Here is a 26,028-nt window from a genome sequence, read left to right on the forward strand (position 1 = left end):
AATTTCTATACTACTTAAGTATTGAATTGTTTGTGTACTGTATATTTAAAAGAAACAAATCCTAAAACATCGTAAAAAGGACAAAACAAGAAAATATAAACCCTAAACCTCATTTTCACACAAAAAATATTACGTAGATTATACCGAAATTGTGTCAAATAACAACGAAATAGATTCATAAAAACACCGAAAATCTATCTTATTCTCTTGAATATCTAAAATTATAATTCATAATATGTCCATGATAATGGCTGAAATTTGACTGCACTACTGAACCACCATAAAAATGATCAACTGCAAAAAGTAAATCATATATTAGCAAAACTATTAACATGCACAAACTCAATTCCCACTATTTAAAGAACATGAGTTTCACCTCAGTTAGAACCTTCTTTTCCTTTTTCTTTGCAGCATTTGCAATCTGTTTTTGAGTGTTTGATCTCAATCTATTTTTTGAACGTCCTCTTGTTCTCACCCATGGAGGGCTTTGAAGCTCATTAATATCTTCCAACGAAGCATCTTCGTGAGATAACGAACATTTCCTTTTGCTTTTTGCTTTGTATTCTTGCATCTCAACCATAATATTGTCATATACGCAGTGCAGAATCGTAGTCAAATCCTCAGATTTTGATGCAAATTCACAAATATTTTGTGACTGAAACACCAAATCATCAAATCTCCTACTTCTTGACTCCAAAAGAGGCTTGTCGTGGCTATTCTTGATATGTGTGTGCCTCCTCTTTATGTTCTTACTCCACTATTTCAATATATATCTTGGTAACACTTTATCTACTCGCTCAAAACTTAATGCGCTCGGAGAATGACGGCACAATATTCCTCTTGACTCGGATAATAAGCACTGACATTTAACTTGAGATGGTATCGTGTCATATGTAACTACAAACTTGTTGAAAGTTGAGTTAGAAACCTGTTCTACAACTTCATATACCATATAACCCAGAGCGGATTGCGTTGATCTTGTGATGCAATTCACCTTTCATCTAAATTGTGCTTGGACTTTCCTGAACTTCTCGTGAGTATACACATGCTGAAATTGAGCTTTTATTGAGGATTTTGTTGCACAAGGTATGATGGTATGAAAATCTGCAGCATCCAATTCTTTCTCTCTACTCTCTACTTCCTAGGCAATTATCGTACTATTTGACGAATTGGATAAGGGAGCTGGTGAGCGTAATAAACTTGTTAAAAAAAAGCATGCATGCTCTCGCTCCTTTGTGTGCTTTTCGTCCCGGCCTAGAAGTAGTGATCGAGATAAACCAGAATCCATAAATGACGATTTTCGAAAAGTTATGAAAAAATTAGAAAAATAACAATCAGAACCAAAATTCATCGAAAGACGTACAGTTTGACACTTCTAATGCAGAAGAAAAATATATAAATATCCACACACTAAAAGTAACAACATCACTTATTCCTAATAAAGACACAATTACCTGAAAGCCACTTGTTGTCCCCAACACCATACTTCATCAGAAAATCATTCCAATTCTTATCAAATGATTCTTTTGTAAAAGAGTTCCAAACAACATGGCTCATCTCATGTTCAATTTCTTCGTGTTGATTGTAGTCATTTAATTTACTTGGAATATTCTTCATGATATGTCAAATACACAACTGGTGAATTCTTGTGGGCATAAAAGCCTCAATAGTCCTTTGCATCGATGCACATTGATCGGTAAGATTGCCTTTCGAGGCATTTTCTCCCATGCAACAAAGCCAACATTGAAATAACCATTTGAATGGTTGAATATCTTCATTTTTCATCAAAGCACACTCCAAAACTGTTGACTGACCGTGGTGATTCACCCCAACAAAAGAACCAAAAACTAGATTATACCTAAATACAACGATACAGAAACAAAATCATATATACACTGAAAATCTGTCTAAGTACACTGAAAGTAATATCAAAATACACATAAACCAAAACATCATATTACCTATTTGTATTGTAAGTGGTATCGAATGAAATAATATCTCCAAAATACTCACAAGCAGCCCTACTTCTTGCGTCGGCCTAAAAAATAATCTTAATTGATTGATCAACCTCAAGTTCAAGCTCGAAAAAGAAATTCTGATTCTTCTCTTTCATTCTTAATAAGTATTTCCTAAATTCTTTTGCATCTTCTAGTTCTGAAACATTCTGCACTTCTCTTGTGATGTAATTTCTCACATCTTTTTCAATAAAACTTAATTTACGATGACCCCCTGCTGCTGCGACAAATGATTGATAAGTTTTACTTGGTTTGATTCTGGCTTCCTCGTTATTCTCTATTATACGTTGTATAGACATGCTTAATTTCCTGTGTTGTTTAAGCATCTCTACTTGGTTTAGACAGCACGAATGTGAATGATGCAACACAACCTTTGAAATGATCCAAACACCAATATATGTATATAAATTCTTGTAGGAAAATTAAATCCAGCTGAGAGATTTGTCTTCTCAGTTGGAGATATGTTCGATTTCCATTTTTTCTCTCTAATACATGTCATCAATTGGTTCTTAATTTCAATTTTCTTCTTCTTTGTGCTCCAAATTTTTGTAGAAAAACCTGCAAGTTTAGAACAATCTTTGTAGAATTTTTCAACTTCTTCAAACGTGTTAAAAGTCATCCCAACTCTTGGAACAAGCTGCTCATCAACATCACACAGAAACTGAAAATAAACCGAAATTGATGCAAAATAAACCATATAAGTAACTAAAATACACAAAAACGAGGAGAAAATAGATTCATCAAAATAATAGAATCCAATTCAGAACTGGTACGTTACAATCAAATACAAACCATCAACCATGCACAACAAATTTCACAAAAAAAACAAAACGATTCAACTTCAGAATCATAAACCACTAACAAATTACATTAACTAGATTCAAACCGCACCTCACCACTTAATTTGATTCAAAACAAGAATAGAATTCGCCCTGATTCAATTGAAAGTCTGAACCTACAAATATAACAAAAGAAGAGTTCCAAAATACACCAATTTATAATCGAAATACACCGAAATGGGGGGGGACAGATTCATTAAAATAATATAATCAGATTCATAACTGGTACGTTACATTCAATTCAAACCATCAATCATGAACAACAACTTTCACAAAGAAAAACATCATTATTCACCAACAGAATCATAAACTACTAACGAACATTAAACTAGAATGGAACCACACCTCAACTGCTTCATTTGATTCAAAACAATAATCCAGTTCGCTCTGATTCAATTGACAGTTTAAGCTTGAATAATTCATTATCTTCCATAATGAAATAACTGTTCAAACCTAATTTCACAACTTGATTTCAAAAACTTGAACGAAGAGCATTGAACTTAAACGAAGAGAATGCAGAGAACGAAGAGAACATAGTGAAGGAGGAAAAACGCAGAGATGGAACGGAACGTAGAGACACAGATAACGCTGAGAAAATTCGAAAAGAAAAACAAAAATCCGCATGAAAAAGGAAGTTATATATTAGCGCATTGAGTGAAAAATTTGTTAGAGAAATTGGCACGTGAGTTAAATTAGGTCAAATTAACTTGTTTAGACTTATTTGTTTAAATTACATGTTTGCATAGATTAATTGATAGAATAGATAGATAGATTATTATTATTATTTATAATGTCATTTGTACCCTTAAGGAGAGATGGATTGAGTGGAAAATGTGAAAAGTTGATGAAGTTAGTCAAGTTACAGCAATGGGCTTGGTTTTGTGGAATTTAACAGCGGGTCGTAAGAAGGAGCAAAAACTAAAAAGCATTGCCATTTCCATCACATAATCCTCCTCGTGGCCTCATTTCATCCTTTTTTCTCCACAATTAAATACACATTCACACACGCAGTCGCACACAGCTCCAAATCTCATTTTCTCATCGTTTCCTCCTTCATCTCCTTTTCTCTCTCTCTTCGCACCAAAACCCTTTCTCTCTCTATCCATCTACCAATTCTCGCTCCTTCTTCGATCGCTCTTTCATCTTCGCCATCTTCCACTTACGAATCCACTTCCAATCCGGAACCACCGATCGCCGCTGCCGATTCGATCTGCTAGGTGTATCTGCTTTCGATTTTATTCATTCATGCTTCTTTTACTTTCTCATCCGATTCATATGAATTTCTCAGAATCGATTAGAATTAAGGAGGAGTGGAAGCATTGGTGAATGAATCTCGCAGGGTTTGAAAATGCCCGGGTTAGCAGCGCAACGGAACGAGCAATTCACTAATGGCTCCTCTGCCACCGCAACAACCACGCACTTGTCGCCAAATGGATTCTGGTCTAAGAATCGGGATGACGTAGGCTACAATCAGCTACAGAAGGTAGTGGATTGTTTCCGGTTTTAATTGTCTTTGTTTATTTATTTGTTTGTATTTTTTGTTATTAGCTTTTGGATTGTGGATAGATCACTGTTTTGTATTGATTTTTGTGTTACAACTGATGGTTTGATTGAATTCTGTATTGGATCTTACAGTTGGAATGATTGTTGGATTGCTTTACAGGGTTTTCGGATGTATCATTGTTATGAGAATTATGTTATTTTGTTTTCTATTCCTAATTCAGTGTTTTTGTGCTTGGTAGATGAGATTCAGTGTACACTATTCCATCTCCACATCAGTGCCTGGTAAAGGCTATTAAAAGAATGATGTTACATGTCGATTCTAATATTTATGTTTATTTTAATTGTCCACTGAGATATAGTTACCATTTTTGTATGCTGTGCTGTTGCATGAGGCTGAGATTAACTGTCACTACCTCTGTTTCAAAATAATAGGAAATTTGAATAAAGCCTTAAATAACTTTTTCAATGTATCGTATCTGCAAATGACAATTATATTAAAATAGAGGGGGAGTAATTTTCTTGCTGGGGCACTGAATTACAAAATGAATGCCATATTAGCGGGAATGTGGTTAACATGCCAGTCTTTGTTGGATGCATGCTGATGTTGGGCAGTTAGCCTGCAAGCAAACACCATTGGTTGCTGCTGACGTCGATTTGCCTGGCTTTAACTCATGTGTTATCACAATTTGTACCGTTATGGATTGGATACTACAATAATGAGGAATATTATGTCACTTTATTGTGCGTGTAAAGCTAATGTGGACCTTTAACATGTTAATTCAGGTTTTATTTTTTTTTTGGTCTTCTTGATATTATATGTTGCACCTTTGCTATGTTGGGGGGTTATGTTGTTCATTTTGCTTTGTATTTGTGCCCCCCTTCACATACGTGCTTCTTAGCTGTTCAAGGATTGCAAGCAACTCTCAATTATGGGTATGTTTGGAGGCAGAAATGCAATGAGAATCCATTGGAATTGATTTTGCATCGTAGAGATTGAGTTCTGAGCTGAGGACATGTGGCACATGTGACCTTGTTCTCTTGATAAAACTGCAACCCACGACATGCTTAAAATTCCTCTCACTGGGTGTTTTACATTCCTGTGTTGCAGTTCTGGAGTGAATTGTCACCTCAAGCACGACAAGAACTATTGAGGATAGATAAACAATCTCTTTTTGAGCAGGCTCGTAAAAACATGTACTGCTCCAGATGCAATGGGTTGCTTCTTGAAGGTTTCTTACAGATTGTTATGTATGGGAAATCTCTGCAGCACGAAGGGGTGGGTGCTCACTTTATTTGCAACAGACTTGGAGGTTTGAAAAAACAAAATAATGGTGGATTGAACATTACCAATGGCTGCCAAGATGAAATTCAAGACCCATCTGTTCATCCATGGGGAGGTTTGACCACAACGCGCGATGGGTCTTGACACTTATGAACTGCTATTTGTATTCAAAGGCTCTGAAAGGACTTCAAATTGTAAGCCCATCACATTTATGCCAAGTGAAAAAAAAAAAAGAAATTCTTTAATGTCCCCGTAGTGTGAAAAATGTGTTGCTCTATATCAACATTCATCACCCCAGGAATAACATTAAAAATGTAGATAAAGTGGGAGATAGAAGTAACGAACATATAATTGAGGTGGTGAATGTTGCATGATACAGAGCGACAACTTTTCTTTTCGTAGGACATAATTTCATTAAGTTGGGGGACTTGGGTCCTGATGCAATTCTTTTCTTTATTAGCTAGCTAAACTTTTGATTATATATCAGGTCTTTGATGGGGCACGTGCAAGGGAGCGGGAAAGAGAACTACTATATCCTGATGCTTGTGGCGGCGGAGGCCGTGGATGGATAAGCCAAGGCATAGTGAGTTATGGCAGAGGACATGGGACAAGAGAAACATGTGCATTGCACACTGCACGACTTTCATGTGATACACTGGTGGACTTCTGGTCAGCATTGGGAGAGGAGACTCGTCTCTCTCTTCTAAGGATGAAGGAAGAGGATTTTATTGAAAGACTTATGTACAGGTGACTATTTGTATAATGCTCACACAGTCACACCTGTTATGCCTTAGATAAGTGACAGATTGTTAGTTATAGAATGAATAACTATAAAATCTGATACTAAAAGCAGTTATACAGTTCAGACTGATATACAATTAAGCATGTATATAATTGGGATCCCATTTTTCTGTATCCCCCCATTAAAAAGATGATATCATTTATATGTGAGTCATTTTTAATTGACTAGCTATCTGTCAGATTGTAGGACACTTGAGCGGCTGGCTTGACAATTGACATTAAGACTCTAGATAGGCATGGATTTAAAGAATTGTTGAATTCATGAGTATCTTTAAAACCTAGAGAAACAGAATGATTCAGATTGTAATAACTAATAGGATAGCATTCAGTTATGAGTTCTGGCATGACGTAAGGCTGTGGAGTTGTGGACCTATGTGTGGTTAATTAGATTATAAGGTATGGCTTTGTTGCATACTGTTTGGTACTTAGAGATCTTTTGAGGAGTTGTACGGATAATTATACAAGAAATGATGTTGTAGAGATATGTTCATGAATTTCCTGAGAAGATAAATTAACTGAAGATGGAAGCTTTACCGCACTTGTCTTGAACGGTGATTATTGTTTCTTATTGAGGTTTATGCCCGCTGACCTTTTCTGGACAGCATAATGATCTTGTTTGTAAGGAGAACTGTCGAATGGAACTTGAGTTATGAAAGACACAGAAACTAGAAAAGAATCCGAATGACATTTTATTGGATATATAACTATGGAGTAATGAACTCAGCTTGTGCATCTTCAAAGTGATTTTGATCTAGGCACCTTGATAGTGGTGGATCAGAATATTTACATTTCCTTTTAACTTTCTTATATAAATGGGAAGGACATAATATGAATAGTTATTTTGCTCTTTGCATGCTATTACCCATTATTTTATGCTTTCTACCTGTGTTTTTGTCTCTGGAGTTACATGATGTGCTAGAAAAGATATCAAGTGCAGCTTTAGCTTTATTCTGTTTATTTAAAGTTTCCCACATTGTGTCTGGCGGGCTGACATGTTGTAGGGGCTTCAATAACTCTTAATGCAATTATTAGACTAAGAGAATGAAATTATTCCGATCCTTTAGTCATGTATTTTCAACATTTTGTTCTATGCTCATTGAAATACATAAAACAATGTGTATGGCTTAATTTATTGCGCGATTTATTTATCTTTTATTGTTTGAAACTGGGCATGAACCCTTGCTTCAAGGTAAGGTTATTTGTCAAGATCTATGGCAAAGATATCTTATGTTTTCAGTTTTACTAACAAGTTTTCATTTATTTACCAGGTTTGACAGCAAGAGATTTTGCAGAGATTGTAGAAGAAATGTTATTCGAGAATTCAAGGAACTAAAAGAACTGAAGCGTATGCGCAAGGAGCCCCGTTGCACTAGCTGGTTTTGTGTTGCTGACACAGCCTTTCAGTATGAGGTGTGACATTTGTATTTATAAACTGTAAAATATCATGATTGGGATTTCATTGTAATATTCTAGAGCAGCACAAGGTGATTTCATTGAAAAATATGCGTGCCTTACCACAAGGCGATGTTTGCTTCACATAACATGCATCCATTGTGCTTTTTTATCAGGTATCTGATGACTCAATTCAAGCTGATTGGCGTCAAACATTTGCTGAGACTTTGGGTTCCTATCATCACTTTGAGTGGGCTGTGGGGACGACTGAAGGAAAATGTGACATTTTGGAGTTTGAAAATGTTGGAATGAATGCATGTGTTCAAGTCAATGGACTGGATCTTGGTGGTTTAAGTGCATGTTTCATAACCCTCCGAGCTTGGAAACTAGATGGGCGCTGCACTGAACTTTCTGTTAAAGCTCATTCGTTGAAGGGTCAACAGTGTGTACATTGCAGGCTAATTGTAGGAGATGGTTACGTTACAATCACAAAAGGGGAAAGTATTAGAAGATTTTTTGAGCATGCTGAAGAGGCAGAGGAAGAAGAGGTAACATGAGTTTCACCAAGGAAATAACCTTCTTTGCTAGTTGCCCATATATCATGAGATTTTGATAATCATTTATGAGGCATTAGTCAGAATAAGCCTCATATGTTATGGTAAAATGTTGCCTTCAGGATGATGATTCAATGGACAAGGATGGAAATGATCTTGATGGAGAGTGCTCTCGTCCCCAAAAGCATGCAAAAAGCCCTGAACTTGCTCGAGAATTTCTTTTAGATGCTGCCACTGTTATTTTTAAAGAACAGGTAGGTTTATCATTAACATTGTTTTGCTGTGTTTGTTTGTCTTGTTCAACTGCTGACTGTGTTATCCTTTCAGGTTGAAAAGGCCTTTAGAGAAGGAACTGCACGCCAAAATGCACATAGCATATTTGTATGTCTTGCACTGAAATTGCTGGAGGAACGACTGCATGTAGCATGCAAAGAAATCATTACCTTAGAAAAGCAGGTATAAATTATTATATTGTTATGAAGAAGACGTTTTGGGATTAAAAATGGTGTAGCTCTGCTTCCATATGGGATGTCCATTTTCTATACCTGAATTGTATGATTTTGTTTTTATCTGCAGATGAAACTTCTTGAAGAAGAAGAAAAGGAAAAACGTGAAGAAGAGGAGCGCAAGGAGAGGAGAAGAACAAAGGAAAGGGAGAAAAAACTTAGGAGGAAGGAAAGACTAAAAGGGAAAGACAAGGATAAAGAAAAAAGGAGTTCCGAATCAAATGATCCTCTTGGTCCTCCTGAATCAAAAGAAGAAATGTCTCTGCTTGATGATATGGAGCAAAATGATTCTATCAGCTGCAGGAGTTCAGTAATTGAAACGGATGAAGCTAATCTTTCCAGGGATGATTCTCCTAATATCCTACATGAAGAGTTCACTGATGAGTGCAGTACTTTGAGAACACAAGATCACTCTTATAATGACTGTGAAGAAGAAATTTCCAGTACAAAAGATGGGGGAGGTCAGTTTACAGTTGAACAATCAACACCTTCTCGTCAAAGGCCAAGATTTAGAAAAGAATTCCAACTTGATATGCCAATGAAATGGTCTGACAGACGGCGTCATGCAGTTGTTTCAGAAAATGGTGTGGTGGTTGGCAGATCTGATCTAAGACATTATGGAGAAAGTTTTGTGGCATCTTCTAGGGTAGTTAATGGATTGAATAGGCAATCAAGATTAAATGTTCCAACAAAGCATAATGGTCGAAATGCTGGTCCTAAGTATAATGAGAAGTTCCATTGTTCCAGCAACCGGGTAAATGAGAGATGTGATTTTCATTCTTGCAGTTGTAGCCTAAATCATGAATATAGGACAAGGGTTGAACAACATTCTTCTTTGACGAGAGTTAGCCGGGAGACAAAACCTGCAAGTAAGTCTGAAACTGCAGGAGATACATCGAAACAGTATTCTCGTGGTAGTAAGCATTCTCAGGTAGAATATATGCATGATAGTAATGGGAGACCCAAAAGCAAAGTCACCTCGGGGAACTATGCCGGCAGGGATTTGTTTCAATCAAAGAAAGTTTGGGAGCCTATGGAATCTCAAAAGAAATATCGTGGTAGCACTCCAGACTCAGATGTTATATTGAGGTCTTCTGAGAATCAAGGACTTCAGTCTGATATAATCAAGCCGTCAATTGGGGAAGCTGTTCACACTGGTGATCGTTATTATGAGGATTGTAATTCAAAGAGATTAAGTGCAGATGAAGGGTGTAACAATGGTTTTCAAGTGGAAGCTGAAGGTTCTTGTAGATCTACAGAAGTTGCTTCTGAAGAGCCTGGAATATGCACGACTGGAGGCTCTTCCTTGAATAGTTCTTCTGATCCTAATCAGAGTAGCAGTTTCAGTTCTGACAACTGCTCCTCGTGCCTAAGTGAGGGTGATAATAATACAACCTCTTCAAATCGTGAAAATACTGAATCATCATCAACATCAGATTCAGAAGATGTTAGTCTACAATCTGAAGTAAGAGATAGTTCAACTTGTGTCGAAAATGACTTGTCTGGCTGTCATGAAGCTGGGGAGAAGGATGCAAATGGTGAGGGTTTGGCAAGGTCATGTTCACTGTATAGTCGGTCCTTGGATGGCACAGGAAGTGATAAATTGGGGAATCTTGCGGTGGAAACTGGCCACAATTTTGAAAATGGTTTTTCCACCATTAATGTGTGTTCTCAGCCTCAAAATATCCTTCCACTCATGTCAAACCAGAATATGCAATTTCCAATGTTCCAAGGTCCTACAACAATGAGTTACTTCCATCAAAATCCAGTTTCATGGCCGGCAGCTCCTACAAATGGCTTGATGCCCTACCCACACCCGAATCATTATTTATATGCTGGCCCTCTTGGATATGGTTTGAATGAGGATCCGCACTTCTGCTTGCAGTATGGTGCCTTGCAGCAGCCGACTCCCATGTTTAACCCTGCTGTGCCAGTATATCAGCCGGTTGCCAGAGCTAATGTCTTGAATGCAGAGGAGCAGACTCGAGTATCCAAGCCAGCATCCATTCAAGAGCATCTTGCTGGGTCTATTCCAGAAAGGACTGTTCCAGCTGGAGCTAATTCCAAAAAAGCAGCATTGAGTGGAGAGGTGAGGCCTGATAACCCTGCCAAGATGCGAGAGAACAACGGTGGCTTTTCCTTGTTTCATTTTGGTGGGCCTGTAGATGTCTCAACAGGTTGTAAATCGAGTCTTGCATCTGCACAAGGAAGTACTGCGGGGGATTTTAGCTTGAAAGGTTCAGTAGATCCTGTCGAAGAAGTCGATACTTGCAATAAGAAAGAGACAACCGCCATGGAGGAATACAACTTGTTTGCGGCAAGTAATAACTTAAGGTTTTCAATTTTCTAGCATGATAAAAGTGAGAAGTATAAGGTGGCTGTTGTGGAGTCCAGTCCTGTCATAGTAAATGAAGGTTTGAGTACCTTGTAATTTGGTAAACAATAAGCTTCCTTCAGCAATTTTCAATTTTACCCTATAGATTTGATTAGTCAATTGTTGCCAAATTTGTCTTTTTTTTTCCGTCGATGTAGAGAAAGATTGAGAGTGCTGGTATTTTGAAGGTTTTTGTTTTCTTGGTGTGAGATCATATCACCCTCCAATTTTAAATGAAGCTTTTTCCTTTGCAATTCTTTTTAGCCAAGTAGTCTTCATAGCGAAAGCTGTATCGGGATTTTTGAGTGGATATATATTTTTTAATGGAAGTGTTTGTTTGATTCAAGTTAAAAGTATTTCTCTTTTTAGAAATATGTATTCTAAACTGAACAACTTTTTTATTTATTGCTATGAATTTTGAAAAATGTTCAATTATTTAAAATGTGTTGATATTACTATATTATTTTAGAATTTTAATATATAAAAGTTACTAACATCAATGCACAGCTAACAAATGCTACATATCCATCACATGTGCACTCTTTCAATATAAAGTAGAATGTCTAACCAATTTAGTTGCTTGATGATTACGAAACTTCTCTCCTTTCTCTTCTCTTCTTCAATCTCTTTTCTCTGATCCACACATTATGTTGGTTCACATGGTATCATCCCACAAGATCAAAAGCTGAATAAAGATCCTTACAAGATTGTGTTAAGTACATGAAGAGAATGCAAAGTTTGCAATCCTATTCCTATGGGGAGCTGGTAGTTGTAGGTCATATTTTGCTCTGCCTCTTTGTGATCCTCATTTACTTAGTTTCAATCTTCAATTTAGTAAGCCAGGGGGCAAATACTCTGATTTGGAGTTATAGTTTCATAATAGTATATAGAACTAAGAACTTAATATGCAGCAGTGGGCAGGTGCTAAACCAAAGTTACTTACAAGCATAAATATATTAGTATACAATTCCAAAATTATGGACAATGTATTTTAGAAAAGAAAGAGAAGCCTCTTGTACCAGCAACATTGAATTGATCTATAGTTTCACTTTTCATCCAAAAATTCAAAGGTAACAATCATAAAGCCAAAAACCATAAAAAAGAAAGTCCAACTAAATTGTCTACTGCTATGAATCTCTACTCTAGTTTTTAAGCTCCTGGGCAATTAGAACAGCCAAATAAAAGCCAGGTTCATCTACAAATTCAGCCAAATCAAAAGAATGGGCATCTGCAACAATTTGTAAACTTGTCCTATCAGGTAGCTCTGAAACTACAACTTCCGGATACTGCTTTCGTTGCTGTTCTAACACTAGTCTCCCTTGCGGATGACTGATAATCACCCGTCCACCTACAGGTCAGATCCAAAATTACAGAAAGAATAAGAAGTATCCAGAGCTCTGACCTAAGTTTCAAAAGAGGGAACAACAATTGAGCTAAAATATATGTGCAATAAGAAAATCTATCAAGTTTGCTACTATGTTTGGTGCACTGTTCTAATACACTAGAAAATTTTAGCTTCCATACCAAAGTAGTACCTAAGGAGTATTAGAAATTTGACATTTTTAATCCATCCTCTTATTCAAACTTCAGTTCAAGCAAATTAAGAGCCAGGCTTTGGTAATAGGTGTAGAAATCCTGGAATGCAAATAGCATTCTCTCCAGAGCAATTTCATTTAATGGGGCAAAACATTATTCAAAGTTTGATGAAAGACAAGATGTGTGAAGAAGTGTAGATGTTACAATTAAAATTGCAAAATATTTTAATTTCTACCTCATAATATATCATTAATAACCAAACTATATCCACACTATCATCCTTCTTTTAACCAATTTTGGCACTATCTAACTTTTTGTCATCAAGATAAATTAATTCTTTTGAATGGTTTTTAAGAAATGTGTGTAAAACATGGTGCATAAAAATCAAGTTCATTTTCAAATACACAATTTGCAGAGCAATGCAAAGTAACAAGGAAAAGAGCAAACTTCAACCACAAGAGAAAAACTTACCAGGTGAACATTTCTTAGCCAAAGACCCCAAAATCTCATCAAGTTTGAAGGGCAAAGCAGGAAGAAAATAGAGAAAAACAACATCAAGAGGAGACCATTTCTCTGGAACATACACAATCTCTCCTTGCCAACACTTAACCATATCATATTTCTCTTTAATAAGAGCCAATATCAGAAGTGAATCGTGCACCACAAAAAGAGACTTACACAAACCCACCAATGTATCTACAAACTCTTCAGACCCAGTTGAGACTAAGACCCTTGAACCCTCTTCAACATTCCCAGCAGATACAATACGTTCAATGCTTCTCTTGAATTCTACATTAGAATTTGACTCAACAGAATCAAGTATAGACCAGTCCTTTTCAACAACTTCTTCAATGTAAACAACGGATGCAGAACCCTCAGGGATTGAAACTGGGGCATCTGTGTCTGACTCAGTGGCTTGCAGCAAAGTTGAAATAGGCTTAGTGGGTTTTGATTTTAGCGAATTTGATGAAAATTTGAAAGCACTGCCACAGAGATAAACACGTTGATGCTTCAATTGACGGTTTTGGTGGAATTTGCAGAGTGGTGGGGTTATAGGGTGGAAGGAACCTACGGAAACAGAATTCATGGGAAGAAAGAACTGATTTTTACAGGTGAGTTTGCTCTTAAAACCGGATCCTGATGCTCAAATTAGTGTCTTGGAAGTAGAGAATAGAGGTTAGAGCTTGGGTTTGGATATGACGACTTGCCGAAAGAGGTTTTACTCAGAAGACAAGATATTCGTGGGAGGTCCTGCAATCTTCATTTATTTAAGAAAAACATCATATCATTAACAATTTTATCTTACATTTAAATTGGTATTATTAATTTTTTTATTTTACTTAAAGTTTTGTCTCTAGCCTTTTTTAATCAAATTACAGAAAATTAAAAATAATTCTCAAAAAAAATTTACATTCGATATTTTGGTTCTAACAAAATTGTAAAAAATTAACTTATTTTATAATAATTTTTTATTTAAATTATTTATAATAAAATTTTTTTACTCTATATACATAGTAAATTTTTTTAATTGAAAACGGTAGAAAAACTAATCTATCTCTAATTTAAATTTATTGAAGACCAATTTAAATTACTCATTTAATAAAAATTTATAATTTGGTTTTGGATAATTTAAAATATTTATAATCAAACTTTTTAGAATTATAAAAAGATTTTGGACCATATATTTTTTAAGATAATCATATATTTAAATAAAATAAAATTTAAAAAAAAAACAAATGCAATAAATAAGGATTTGATACATTTGGGTTGTATAATAATTTTATGTAAACTACTATAGCATAAGTAAATTTATCAATTTCTAATCAATCACAAATTACATTGAAGTATGAAGAACTCATAAATTACTACCATGGTTCTGAAAATCGAACCGGACCGACCGGTTCAACCGAAAAAACCGAGAACCGGTCGCCTAACCGGTCCGGATAATGCTAATAATCGCCTAATAAAAAATTGGTCAAAAACCGGTCGAACCGGCGGTTAACCAACAAACTGAAAGAACTGTTCGGTTTTTTTGCGGTTCAGTGGTTTGCAAATTCAGATGCCAAACGACGTCGTTTTGGCATTTAAAAAAAAAAAAAGAAGAAGAATGCCGTTCGCCAAATGACTAACCCTAATCTGATACTCCCCCCTTTCTTTCCCTTTCTTCCTCTTTCCCCTAACCTAATTGTGATTCGGCCATAGCCACCCACATCCATCAAGGCCACCAAGGCCACCATACCCGAGCCCGCGACCACCACCGGCCGAGCCCGCCTCCTCGTCGCCACCCACAACCATCGACAGCAACAGCGACCACCACCGGCCGAGCCCGCCTCCTCGTCGCCACCCACAACCATCGACAGCAGCCGCGACGACCACCGGCCGAGCCCGCCTCCTTCTGAATTTGGTAAGACTCTGTTCTATCTCCTATGCTTCTTGATTTTGATTTTCTGAGGTTGTGAGCTTGCCTGTTCTATGCTTGATTTTGGATTTTGATTTTCTGAGGTTCTGTGAGCTCGCCTGTTCTATGCTGCCTTTATGAAATTGGATTTTGATTTTCTGAAGTTCTGTGAGCTCGCCTATTATATGCCTCCTTCTTGATTTTCATGATTGATGTTTTTTATTTTGAATATGTTTTGCATTGCTGCTTCTGTTACCTGCTTCATGAATCATGATGAATATTTTTTGCTGCTTCTGTTTTGCATTGCTGCTTCTGTTACCTGCTTCTGTTTTGTATTGCTGCCTTTGTTACCTGCTTCTGTTTTGCATTGCTGCTTCTGTTATGATGCTTCTGTTTTACATTGCTGTTTCTGTTACCTGCTTCTGTTTTGCATTGATGCTTCTGTTACCTGCTTCTGTTTTGTATTGCTGCTTCTGTTACCTGCTTCTGTTACCTACTTCTGGTTGCTGTTTCATTATTTTTTGAATTGTTGTTATTGATTTTGAATATGTTTTGCTGTTTTGCATTGTTGCTGAAGTTTTCTGGTCTTTGGTTTTCTGATTGTTATAGATGGAACAATCACAAAGTAACCCACAGCCACAAGATTCTCAAACTGGTTCATCCAGAGGTAAATCTGATCCAGCTTGGCAGTATTTTACAGTGAAGTATGACAAAAATAACAAGGCTCAATATACATGTATTTCTGCTTGAATACTTACAATGGATGGGGGATATATAGAATGAAATATCATCTTGCAAAGATCCTTGGACAAATTAAAGTTTGTAACAAAGTAACTGAAGATGTTGAACTTCAATTCAAAAGGCTTTTGGAGGAAAACAAAAAAAATAAAGCAGAAAAAAGAAAATATACAGCTGATTGTTATGATGTGGAAAGTGAAACACAAGCGGAAGAAGAGGGTGAAGCGCCTAATCCTGTACAACCTCCGGCTCCTGCAACAATGGGAGACAAAGGAAAGAGAAGAGCGATTGCTGCTACTCCAATTGGAAGTTATTTTAAGGAAAGGACTACACCAGGCTCTCAACCAGCTTTGAAAAGTGTCTTGGCCAGTAAACAAGTTAAACACAAGGTTAAGTTGGGGCTTGCAAGATGGATCATTGATGCACGGATTCCATTCAATGCAATTCAATCGCCTTACTTTCAACTTGCCTTGGACGGCGTTGCTGCAATTGGACCTGGTTTCAAGGGACCGTCGTATGACGAAATGAGAGTTCATTTGCTGGCCGATCTTAAGAAGGAGTGTCAGTTACTTGTGGAAGGTTATAGGAGCTCGTGGAAAAGGACTGGTTGTACACTGATGGCAGATGGCTGGACTGATCAAAGGCAGCGTACGTTAATTAATTTTCTAGTTTATTGTCCTGCTGGTATGTCATTTGTTAAGTCTGTTGATGCTTCTGATATGATAAAAACTGCCGATACCTTGTTTAAATTGTTTGCTGAGGTTATTGAGTGGGTTGGGTCTAGTAACATTGTGCATGTGGTTACTGATAATGCTGCGAATTATGTATCTGCTGGAAAACTCATTCATGAAAAGTATCCAAATATTTTTTGGTCTCCTTGTGCTGCTCATTGCATCAATCTTATCTTGAAAGACATATCAAGTCTTCCTCATATAACTGACCTTGCCTCTCGTGCTTCAAAAGTGACTGTCTTTGTTTACAATCATATGATTTTCTTGTCATGGCTTAGAAAAAGAAAAGAATGGAAAGAAATTGTTCGACCAGGAGTAACACGTTTTGCTACTGTATTCATTACTTTGAAAAGTATATATGATCATAAAGAAGACTTGCAATCATTGTTGATTGACAAATATTTCACTTCTCATAAATTATCCAAGAGTGTCAATGGGAAGATGGTTAGTTCAATTATCTTGGATAGTAAGTTTTGGGAGGATTGTTTTACTACTGTTATGCTTGTTGGTCCTCTAATTAAGTTATTGAGGCTTGTTGATGCTGATGAGAAACCTTCTCTGGGTATCGTGTATGCGGGCATGCAAAGAGCCAAACTTAATATCAAGACAATGTTTAGAAATAGGAAATCTGCATACACACCTTATACAAGTATCTTGAAAATGCGGTGGGATAAGCATTTGAAGCGTGACCTCCATGCAGCATCATACTTTTTGAATCCAGATTACTTCTATAGTGAGGGGTTTGTTGAGAAGGCAAATATATTGAGGTCTTTGCTTGATTTATTTGATATTGAAACTCTTTGCGATGACTCGGTTGCCGCAATGCAAGAGATACAGTTGTATCGAGATCGAAAAGGAAGTTTTGGAAGGGAAAGTGCATTGAAAGCAATTAAGAGACTTGAACCTGGTAAGTATTTATATTTCTATGTTCAATTTACTTTGAATGTTTTTTAAATATTGAATGAGAGTTGATGGTTGAATTACATATTCTGGTAGGTGAATGGTGGAGGCTACATGGTGGGAGTGCTCCTAACTTGCAAAAAATGGCAGTTCGTCTTCTTCATCAAACATCTTCATCATCTGGCTGCGAGAGGAACTGGAGCCTCTTTGAACAAATCCATTCAAAGAGGAGGAACCGATTAGAGCATCAAAGGCTAAGTGACATTGTTTATGTCACTTATAATCTACGCCTTCAATCTAGAATGCATCGCAAGAAAAAGAATTATGATCCAATTGACATTCAAAGCATTGACACAGTAGTTTTTTGGGTAATGCCGGATGAAGGTGATCCTGAATTTACTAATGGAGACATCGAAGGCATTGAAAATTTAATTTATACGGATAATGCTATGCCTTCATATCCTACAGGTGATTGAAATAGCAAAACTTGTTTCATTTCCTCTCAATATCTGATGTAAAGTTGTAACTTTAATTTTTTCTTGGTTTTCTATTTTATTTTATTAGATGGAGGAGATGTGAAACTTGATGTGGATTTCCCTAATGTTGCTGATTCTTCAAATATAGCTTCTTTTGGTGGTACTTCTGATGATGGTGGCTTTGGATTACCTGTTTATGATGGAGATGTTGGAACACTTAATGATAATTATGATTTTTGATGAGTTGCACCTTTGATTAGTTGAAAACTTGCTAGTAATTGTATCTTTTGAATGTAGAACATTATGGGTTTGTCATTATGTACGTTTTATTTTTTGTTTACTTATAAACTTTAATGTTTCAAGTTGTTTGTGAGCCTCTAATATTAAGTAATGGATAATTTATTATGTGAAATATCAAATTTTATTAAGTTAGAGATCATTGAATTTATATACTTAAGATTATTTTAAGTTTTTAATAATTTTATTTAATATTTAATTAAACCAGTTGAACCCCGGTTGAACTCTAGTCGAACCAGTGAACCATTGAACCAGTGATCTCACCGGTTTATTAACCGGTCCGGTTCTTACAACCTTGATTACTACATGCAGGAGCGAAGTTCGAATTCTTTTTAGAAAAGGACTAACATAAAAAATAGAACTAAATAAAAAATTAAAAATAAAATTAAAAAAGGACTAAATCATAAAATTAGAAGATTTTATAAATAAAATTTGTTTATTTGATAGGAATTATTGTCTCCCCTTCATATATACTAAACTTTGTCCCTGGCTACACATTAGCACGGTTTATAAAGATGATTACTATTGAATTACTGCTGCATTTAAAATTGTTATTAGTATGTCCACCATCTATTTATCTATTACTCATTCAAAATATATATATATATATATATATATATATATATATATATATATATATAAAATTAATGATCACTTCATTCTTATTTTTGATAATGTCATTTTTTATATGATTTTTTTTCATTACATTTTGTAATGAATTTGTAAAACTAAAAATGAGTGATATTATCAAAACATGAATGATGTTATTATCTCCTATAAATAAACTATATTTTTTTCTTTCATATGTAATTTGACGATTTTAAAAGTATTTATGCATAAACTGTACTAATAGGTAGTGATTTCTGACTTTTTCATGCTTCAATATAATACGCAATTAATTAGAGAGATTTACATAGAAATTACTAAACCTATTTAAACGGTAGCCATTTACATAATTATTATAAGATTCAGATCTAATCAATTCTCATTTTTTGTATTTAGATAATTTTTTATGGTTTCAGTAGCTAAGAGAAGGGGTTGAATCTTAGCTCATTTTTCACTTCAGAATACTTGCTGGTCTTTAAAACAACTTTTGGAGATTTATTTGATTTTTGTCTCGTCCCTAGCCACGAGATTTTTCTTTTTGTTTCGTCACTTGACACGAGATATTTTGCGGTTTTATCTCCTGTGCAGCAGAAACAGAAAATGGAGTAGAAGAGAAAGAAAATTACACCCAGATATATCCTGATTCAGCTGCTAAGTGCAGTGTAGCCTACATCTAGTCTCCATCACAACAATGATGGAATTTCACTATAATCATCTTTGATTACATACACCAATTTTTCCTAGGAACTACCCTTCCTATTTGGGACAAGTCCAGAATTCTAAACCCAGTCCTAAACTTGACTTGGTCACTACCAAGCTTTCAATTGTAAAGTGCTAACCCAACTTACAAGGGGATTCCCACAGAATCATGAAACACAACACAGATGTACAAAGGAACTCTAAGGACATCTATGGCTTTTTCTTTTAATTTTGCACTCTCTGCCTTTTTCTGTTCTATGACTTTTTCATATAAACCTCACTGTTTGCCTTTTTCCATGAGACTCAAGACATGACAAAATTAAATAGAAAAATACAAAACAGAATACATTGAAGGAGAAGAAAATCTGTTAGCTCAGATAGCTCTGAGAACTCTGTGCCTTGCACTCTCACACTTTTTCCTTGAATCAAACCCTGACTGTTCACCCTTATAGGGAGAAGCCTTCAAGGTTGAAATCAAACAAACCAAGCTAAACTCCTTCTTCTTCAAAACAGAACCGGTTCGGCCAGAGAGAGAGAAGAGACAACCCATGCAAAACCCAACATGCAATTACCTCTAGTCCTTCCTTGGTCACCAATCTTCATCAATCCGAGCCCTTCATCTTTTCTTGCTCTCCAAGATGAACTCCTGGCCCTTGATGCTTCATGATGATGATAGCTTCATCTGCTCCTATCTCTGTCTTTTCCATCACGTAGCCACTATAGCTACCTCCTGTGGTGGTTGAGCAAGATCAGAGACAAGTCATCCCTCCAAAGATCTTCTCCTTGCTGGCCGAGATCTTCTCTACCATTTTTGGTATGGAGAAGTCAAGATCTCTTCACAAAATCTTACCAAAAGTGAATGAGAATCTTAGCCACAGCATACTTTTAATTTTCTTTTTCTTGCCATCATTTTGATGGTCTTTAGGCGTGCTTCTTCTTATCTATGGTAGCTTGCTATAGCTTCCATGGTTGCTGAGTGATATGACCGAAAGAGAAGAAGCAAGTAGAGAGAGAAGAGAGAAATTTGAAAAGCATTGAATTAGGAAAGAGAATGAGATTAAATGAAATGATTCTTCCCTTGCTGAGTAGCGTGTAGCATTAAGTGCTGCAATCAAATCAAATGCCTTTTTCTCTCTTATAGTTTCCATGCATTTATTAACTTCACTTTAATGAGATTTGAATTCCATCACATGGTGAAGCATGAGATCCGTTGGAAGCAATGAAGCAAAACAATTTGCTTTCTTTCTCAACAAGATTCGGACCAAGCATTGGATCACTTAGCAAAGATTATAATTGGGCTTGTAACCACAAACATTAAATCTGGCCCAATTAATAAAATATTTCAGCCAACATTCATATGACAAAAATTGCATAAGGCTGAATTTTGATTTTATTGGGTTTAGGATCTCTTCTTTTCATTTCGGCCCAAATAACCACAAATTGTTTCAGCCACTTAATTTATCATTTTTATACCCAAGGCTGAAGGTGAATTGCATATATGGGCTTGCAACATTTTCTTTTATTTTCGGCCCAATAGCAAATCTGCACACACAAAATTATTAATTAAGCAAGTATGAATTAAGATCAAATTAATAATTTTGTAATTAATTATTTTTAATAATGTTTGTTCATTATCAAATTAAATTAGAGTTTTTCAAACTCATCAATTTTAAATACTATTTAAATTAAATATGTGTTTTACCCTATTTTTTAGCATAGGCAATTTTCAATAACAGTAAATGTTGTTTAATTTACGGTAACAATTACAGTAAATTTTCAGTAAAAAGTTGAAACATATTCAATTTTTTTATTATTTTATTTAAACATTGATAATTAATTGATGATAAGAAATAATAAATTTTAATAATTTTTTAGTATGTTTTTTTTAATACTAATATTAAATTGGTGAAATTCTAAATGTTCTCAAACTTGAACATTACACAAATAAAAATCTTAAAGATACAGTTAATTCATTTCTTGAACCAAATTAGTTAATAGGATTAATTATCAAAGGCCAAAAACGAAAAGCATTCGGTTATACAAATATATATATTTTTTAAATGAAGAAGAAATTTCCTCTAATTTTATTTTGGATTTTGGCCTTTTTTTATTTTAAATTTTATTTCTGGTTCGGTTATTAATCAAAACTCAAAAGTAATATATTGTAATAGAATAAAAACGTTAAACTACTATAGTAAAAAATTTTAATATTAATAAATTTTATTTTAATATACTAATAGTATAAATAATTTTTATAGTATTATTTAATAGAATTTATTAGTTTATATTAGATGTTTATTTGAATATTAATTATTAAATATAAAATATAATTATTTTTACTAATACAATACAACTATAGGATTGGCTATTTGTACGTACAATAATCATTCTAAACTTGGAAACAACAACAACAATAATAATAATGATGGTGATGATGTGTGTCACAACGTGAATATATATGAAATAGAGTAAAACCTCTCATTTATTCTTAGAATATTATTTAAGAAATTCTCGTAAATTATTCTTTGCCACATGATAAAACCTTTTACGACTCCTATTAATTATTCACAAATATTGTGGAGGTTTTTTTTTTTTTCTTGTATTTGACTTTATGTTAAAATCAACATTTCTCTTTTTTTTTTTTCATTAAAAATATTTGACTCCATAACATTTTCCATTAGCATTAAGGGTTTTTTCTTTTTGTCGGGTATAACTGTGTGTATTTTATTCTATACTAGTAGGATATGTTAATTATTAGTAATATTCTGTTAGATTCATGAACTAACTTTTTAGTATTTGGGAAAATTTTACAACTTTTTATTGTCAGTATCCATCATAGATAATTAGATATTACACGGAGAATGGTCACAACCATAGAGAAAGAATAAATCTTAAGTCCAAACAAAATATTTAATTAAGTTTAATTAAATTGTTATAACTATTTTTTAAATTATGTATTTTTTTTTATTTCTTCGTCATTTTCTTTCTCTTTCTCTTCTTTTTCTTTTTTTACATACGTGCAAACAGGTTCTTCTTCTTCTTTTATTTTTGTACATAAGTTCTTCTTCTAATTTTTTTTCTTATTCTCTTTTATTATCGTCATCACCAACAATATCAACATTTTGCTAATATTTTTATTGGTTCTAATTTTTTCTAGTGCCATCATTAAATAATTTCGGTTCATTTTTTAGTTTATTTCGGTTTATTTGTGTATTAATTGAAATTCACTTAATATTCCTGATAAGTATTGACCAAATTTTTTATTCCTTAAGTAATATTGGTTCATTTCTTAGTTTAATTGAGGTTCATTTAGATCCAAAAATAAATTTGATGTGTGTTTTGTTTATTATTGAGTCTTTTTGACTACTTGTTCAAAATTGAACTAATTTCGATTTATTTGTGTGTTAATTGAGGTCCACTTGATGCTATTGATAAGGTATTGACTAATTTTTTTTTGCAAAGAAGAATAAAATTATTCATTATCACTTTATTCAATTGCATTAGATTCCACTTCATTCCATTCAATTAGTTTAGTTTTGAACAAGCAGTCAAAGGACTTAATCATCAACAAAAAATATATCGAATTCATTTCTAGATCCAAATGAATCTTAAATAAATTAAGAAATGAATCGAAATTACTCAAGGAATAAAAAACTTGGTCAATACTTAACAGCAGCATCAAGTGAACCTCAATTAACACACAAATGAATCAAAATTAGTTCAGTTTTGAACAAGTAGTAAAAAAGACTCAATCACCACTAAAAATATATATAATCTATTTCTGCATCCAAATGAACTTCAATTAAAGTAAGAAATGAACTGGAATTATTTAAGGAATAAAAAAATGGATCAATACTTATCAGTAGTATCAGGTTAACCTCAATTAACTCACAAATGAACCAAAATTAGTTCAGTTTTAAACATATAATAAAAAAGATTCAATCATCAACAAAAATGCATTAAATTCATTTCTGAATCCATATGAACCTCAATTAAACTAAGGAGGAAAAGAAAAAACGCAGCAACAACAACAGTAATAAAAGAATAACGATTGAGAGAAAAGATGCAGAGAAGAAGAAGGAATGCGACGAAGAAGGAGGAAGAATGCGAAGAAGAAGAAGGAAGAATGCGAAGACGAAGAAGGAGGAATACAAAGAACAAGAAGAAGGAATGTGAAGACGAAGAAGAGTGAAGCGCGTGTGTACATGCTGATATAATGAAAGTAATTTTTGTTGAGTTTGGGCCAATTTAGTTAAATTTAGTTACTAAAAAAACTTGAATGTGTAGCTAACCTGATAAAATTTTTTTAACTAATTCTAGTTTGGCAAATTTTTAATGAATTATTATCGATCTATCAAGTAGCTTGATCTAAACCCCCTAAATTATTTATTGTAATAAACTAACCGCACTTTTGTAGATTTTGGTGGATTTTAAATTATCCAATAAGGTGAATAATGAAATTTGTTGGTGATACGTGACGTATACCTCGGCTGGCACGTAGCATACCGTATACTTTGGCTCTAAACAAAGTCAAATAGATAATAACCCACAAAATTCGGATAAATTATGAAAGTTCAGAAACACAACTGACTAACTCCAATGTTATCATCATAGATAACCTCGGCAAGAGCGGAGAATTCCGAAATATGCTCCAACCGAACAACCTAAGATACCTATATAAACAAATGAGCAACTTCGGAGCAAGTCAGGTCACATAACTCATTCTGATTTATTATTATCACTTCTCTTACTTCATATTCTTACTTGAACGTTGGAGTGCTTTTTGCAGGTACTCCCGCCGCGGTGTTCCAACTCAGCTGTGCCGACATATAGCTCTTCCACCCGAACTCGGTCAACACCAGAAGAAATTCACATACCTCGGCTTCATACGCACGGAACAGTTGGATAACCTTAATATTATGCTTTTACACCTTTTTTGTCATACAAAATTTGTTGGTTCATATATATGACATACTTCTTTTATCATTTATGTTAAAGTTACAGCACCAAATGATAAACATCAAACGTTGCCTTTTAGCATATCAATTTTCGTATACCTAAATATCATAATTTTGTATTTTAACATCATTTTTCCCATATTTAACAAACGAAATCATGCCTACTGTGACTAAACCCACGAAGAAATACAAATGACAAGCTATGGGGAAAAAAACCTGAAATGATTCATTCGTCTGAGGACTTTTTTTATTTTATATTATTAGGTGTGAAATAATTCTCCATGATAAATTAAATTATGTGTTAATAAATACTGCTATGGTCATTTACAAAACGTCTGTGATGTTGTGTTTTTACCATTAAAAAAATATTTTTTATTAAAAAACATTAGCGACATTTTGTGTTTTAATAATTAAAATAATATTTTTTATTACAAAACGTCAGTGATATTTTGTTATTTTATAATTAAATTTTTTAGAGTAAAGTATCATTTTTGTTCTTAATGTTTGGGATAAGTTCTAAAGTTGTTCCTAACGTTTCAATAATCGTTCTATTTAAGTCCCTATAGTTTCAAAATTGACTCAATATTGTCCTGCTGTTAGGGATCCGTTAACAGAATTGACAGCGGGACAAAATTGAGACAATTTTGAAACGTTAGGAACGTAAATAGAACGAAAATATTAGAGACAAAAACGATACATAAAAATTAATTTTAATTTTATTCTTCAATAATATCAATTTTTTACTGTATATATAGTATTCAATTATTTTTTTAATCACATCTAAGTAAATTACACTAATTCACATTACTTTTATTCTAAATAAATTATTTTTTTTATAATTTTACTCTTAAAGATTTTTAGTTATCATGAAATATTTGTAAAATGACTAATACATAAACTTGTAGAAAATAAAAAATAATATATATATAATAAAATATAAATTGTACCTTTTGTCTCTAATGTATCAACATTCTTTAATGTTTAATTTAATTTAATTTTATTTTTAATCACATTATTTTTTAAGTGAATTTATTTTTAATTAAGAGTAAAATTAAATAATTTCAATAATTTTAATTTTTAATAAACTTGAAAAAATAATTATGGTAATAATAACAACTAATTAAATTACATCGTGTAATTATTATGATTCGGTTACTTAATTTATTTTCTAATTTTGCTCTTAATAAAAAATAAATTTACTTAGAAATAATGTGATTAAGAATAAAATTAAAAAAATAATTGAATAATTATTTATCGCAAAAATTTGATATTATTGAAAAATAAAATTAAAAATAAAGTTTAACTAAATTAAACATTAAAAAATTTTGATACAATAGAGATAAAATGTATAATTTATACTTTATTGTATATATATATCATTTTTTTCGCAAGTTTATGTACTAGTCATTCTACAAATATTTCA

General features: G+C 33.9%; 2 protein-coding genes and 1 pseudogene across 2 annotated transcripts; 2 read left to right on the forward strand and 1 right to left on the reverse strand.

Moving 5' to 3' along the window:
* Positions 1–3,852: 3,852 nt before the first annotated feature.
* Positions 3,853–11,520, forward strand: LOC130932477 (uncharacterized; annotated as a pseudogene).
* A 707-nt stretch (positions 11,521–12,227) lies between these two features.
* Positions 12,228–14,059, reverse strand: LOC130932891 (uncharacterized). The gene is made up of 2 exons (XM_057862346.1): positions 13,274–14,059; positions 12,228–12,614 (listed from the first exon to the last, which is right to left on the reverse strand). Exons 1-2 carry the CDS (start codon positions 13,887–13,889, stop codon positions 12,409–12,411), a joined length of 822 nt encoding a protein of 273 aa, XP_057718329.1. The 5' UTR covers positions 13,890–14,059; the 3' UTR covers positions 12,228–12,408.
* Positions 14,060–14,672: 613 nt separating this feature from the next.
* On the forward strand, positions 14,673–18,285 carry LOC130933754 (uncharacterized). The gene is made up of 6 exons (XM_057863370.1): positions 14,673–14,776; positions 15,005–15,206; positions 15,810–15,904; positions 15,979–17,576; positions 17,666–18,037; positions 18,134–18,285. The coding sequence occupies exons 1-6, from the start codon at positions 14,673–14,675 to the stop codon at positions 18,283–18,285; spliced, it is 2,523 nt and encodes an 840-aa protein (XP_057719353.1).
* Positions 18,286–26,028: the final 7,743 nt, after the last annotated feature.

The sequence above is a fragment of the Arachis stenosperma genome, chromosome 6 (assembly GCF_014773155.1).
Source record: "Arachis stenosperma cultivar V10309 chromosome 6, arast.V10309.gnm1.PFL2, whole genome shotgun sequence".
NCBI lineage: Eukaryota > Viridiplantae > Streptophyta > Magnoliopsida > Fabales > Fabaceae > Arachis > Arachis stenosperma.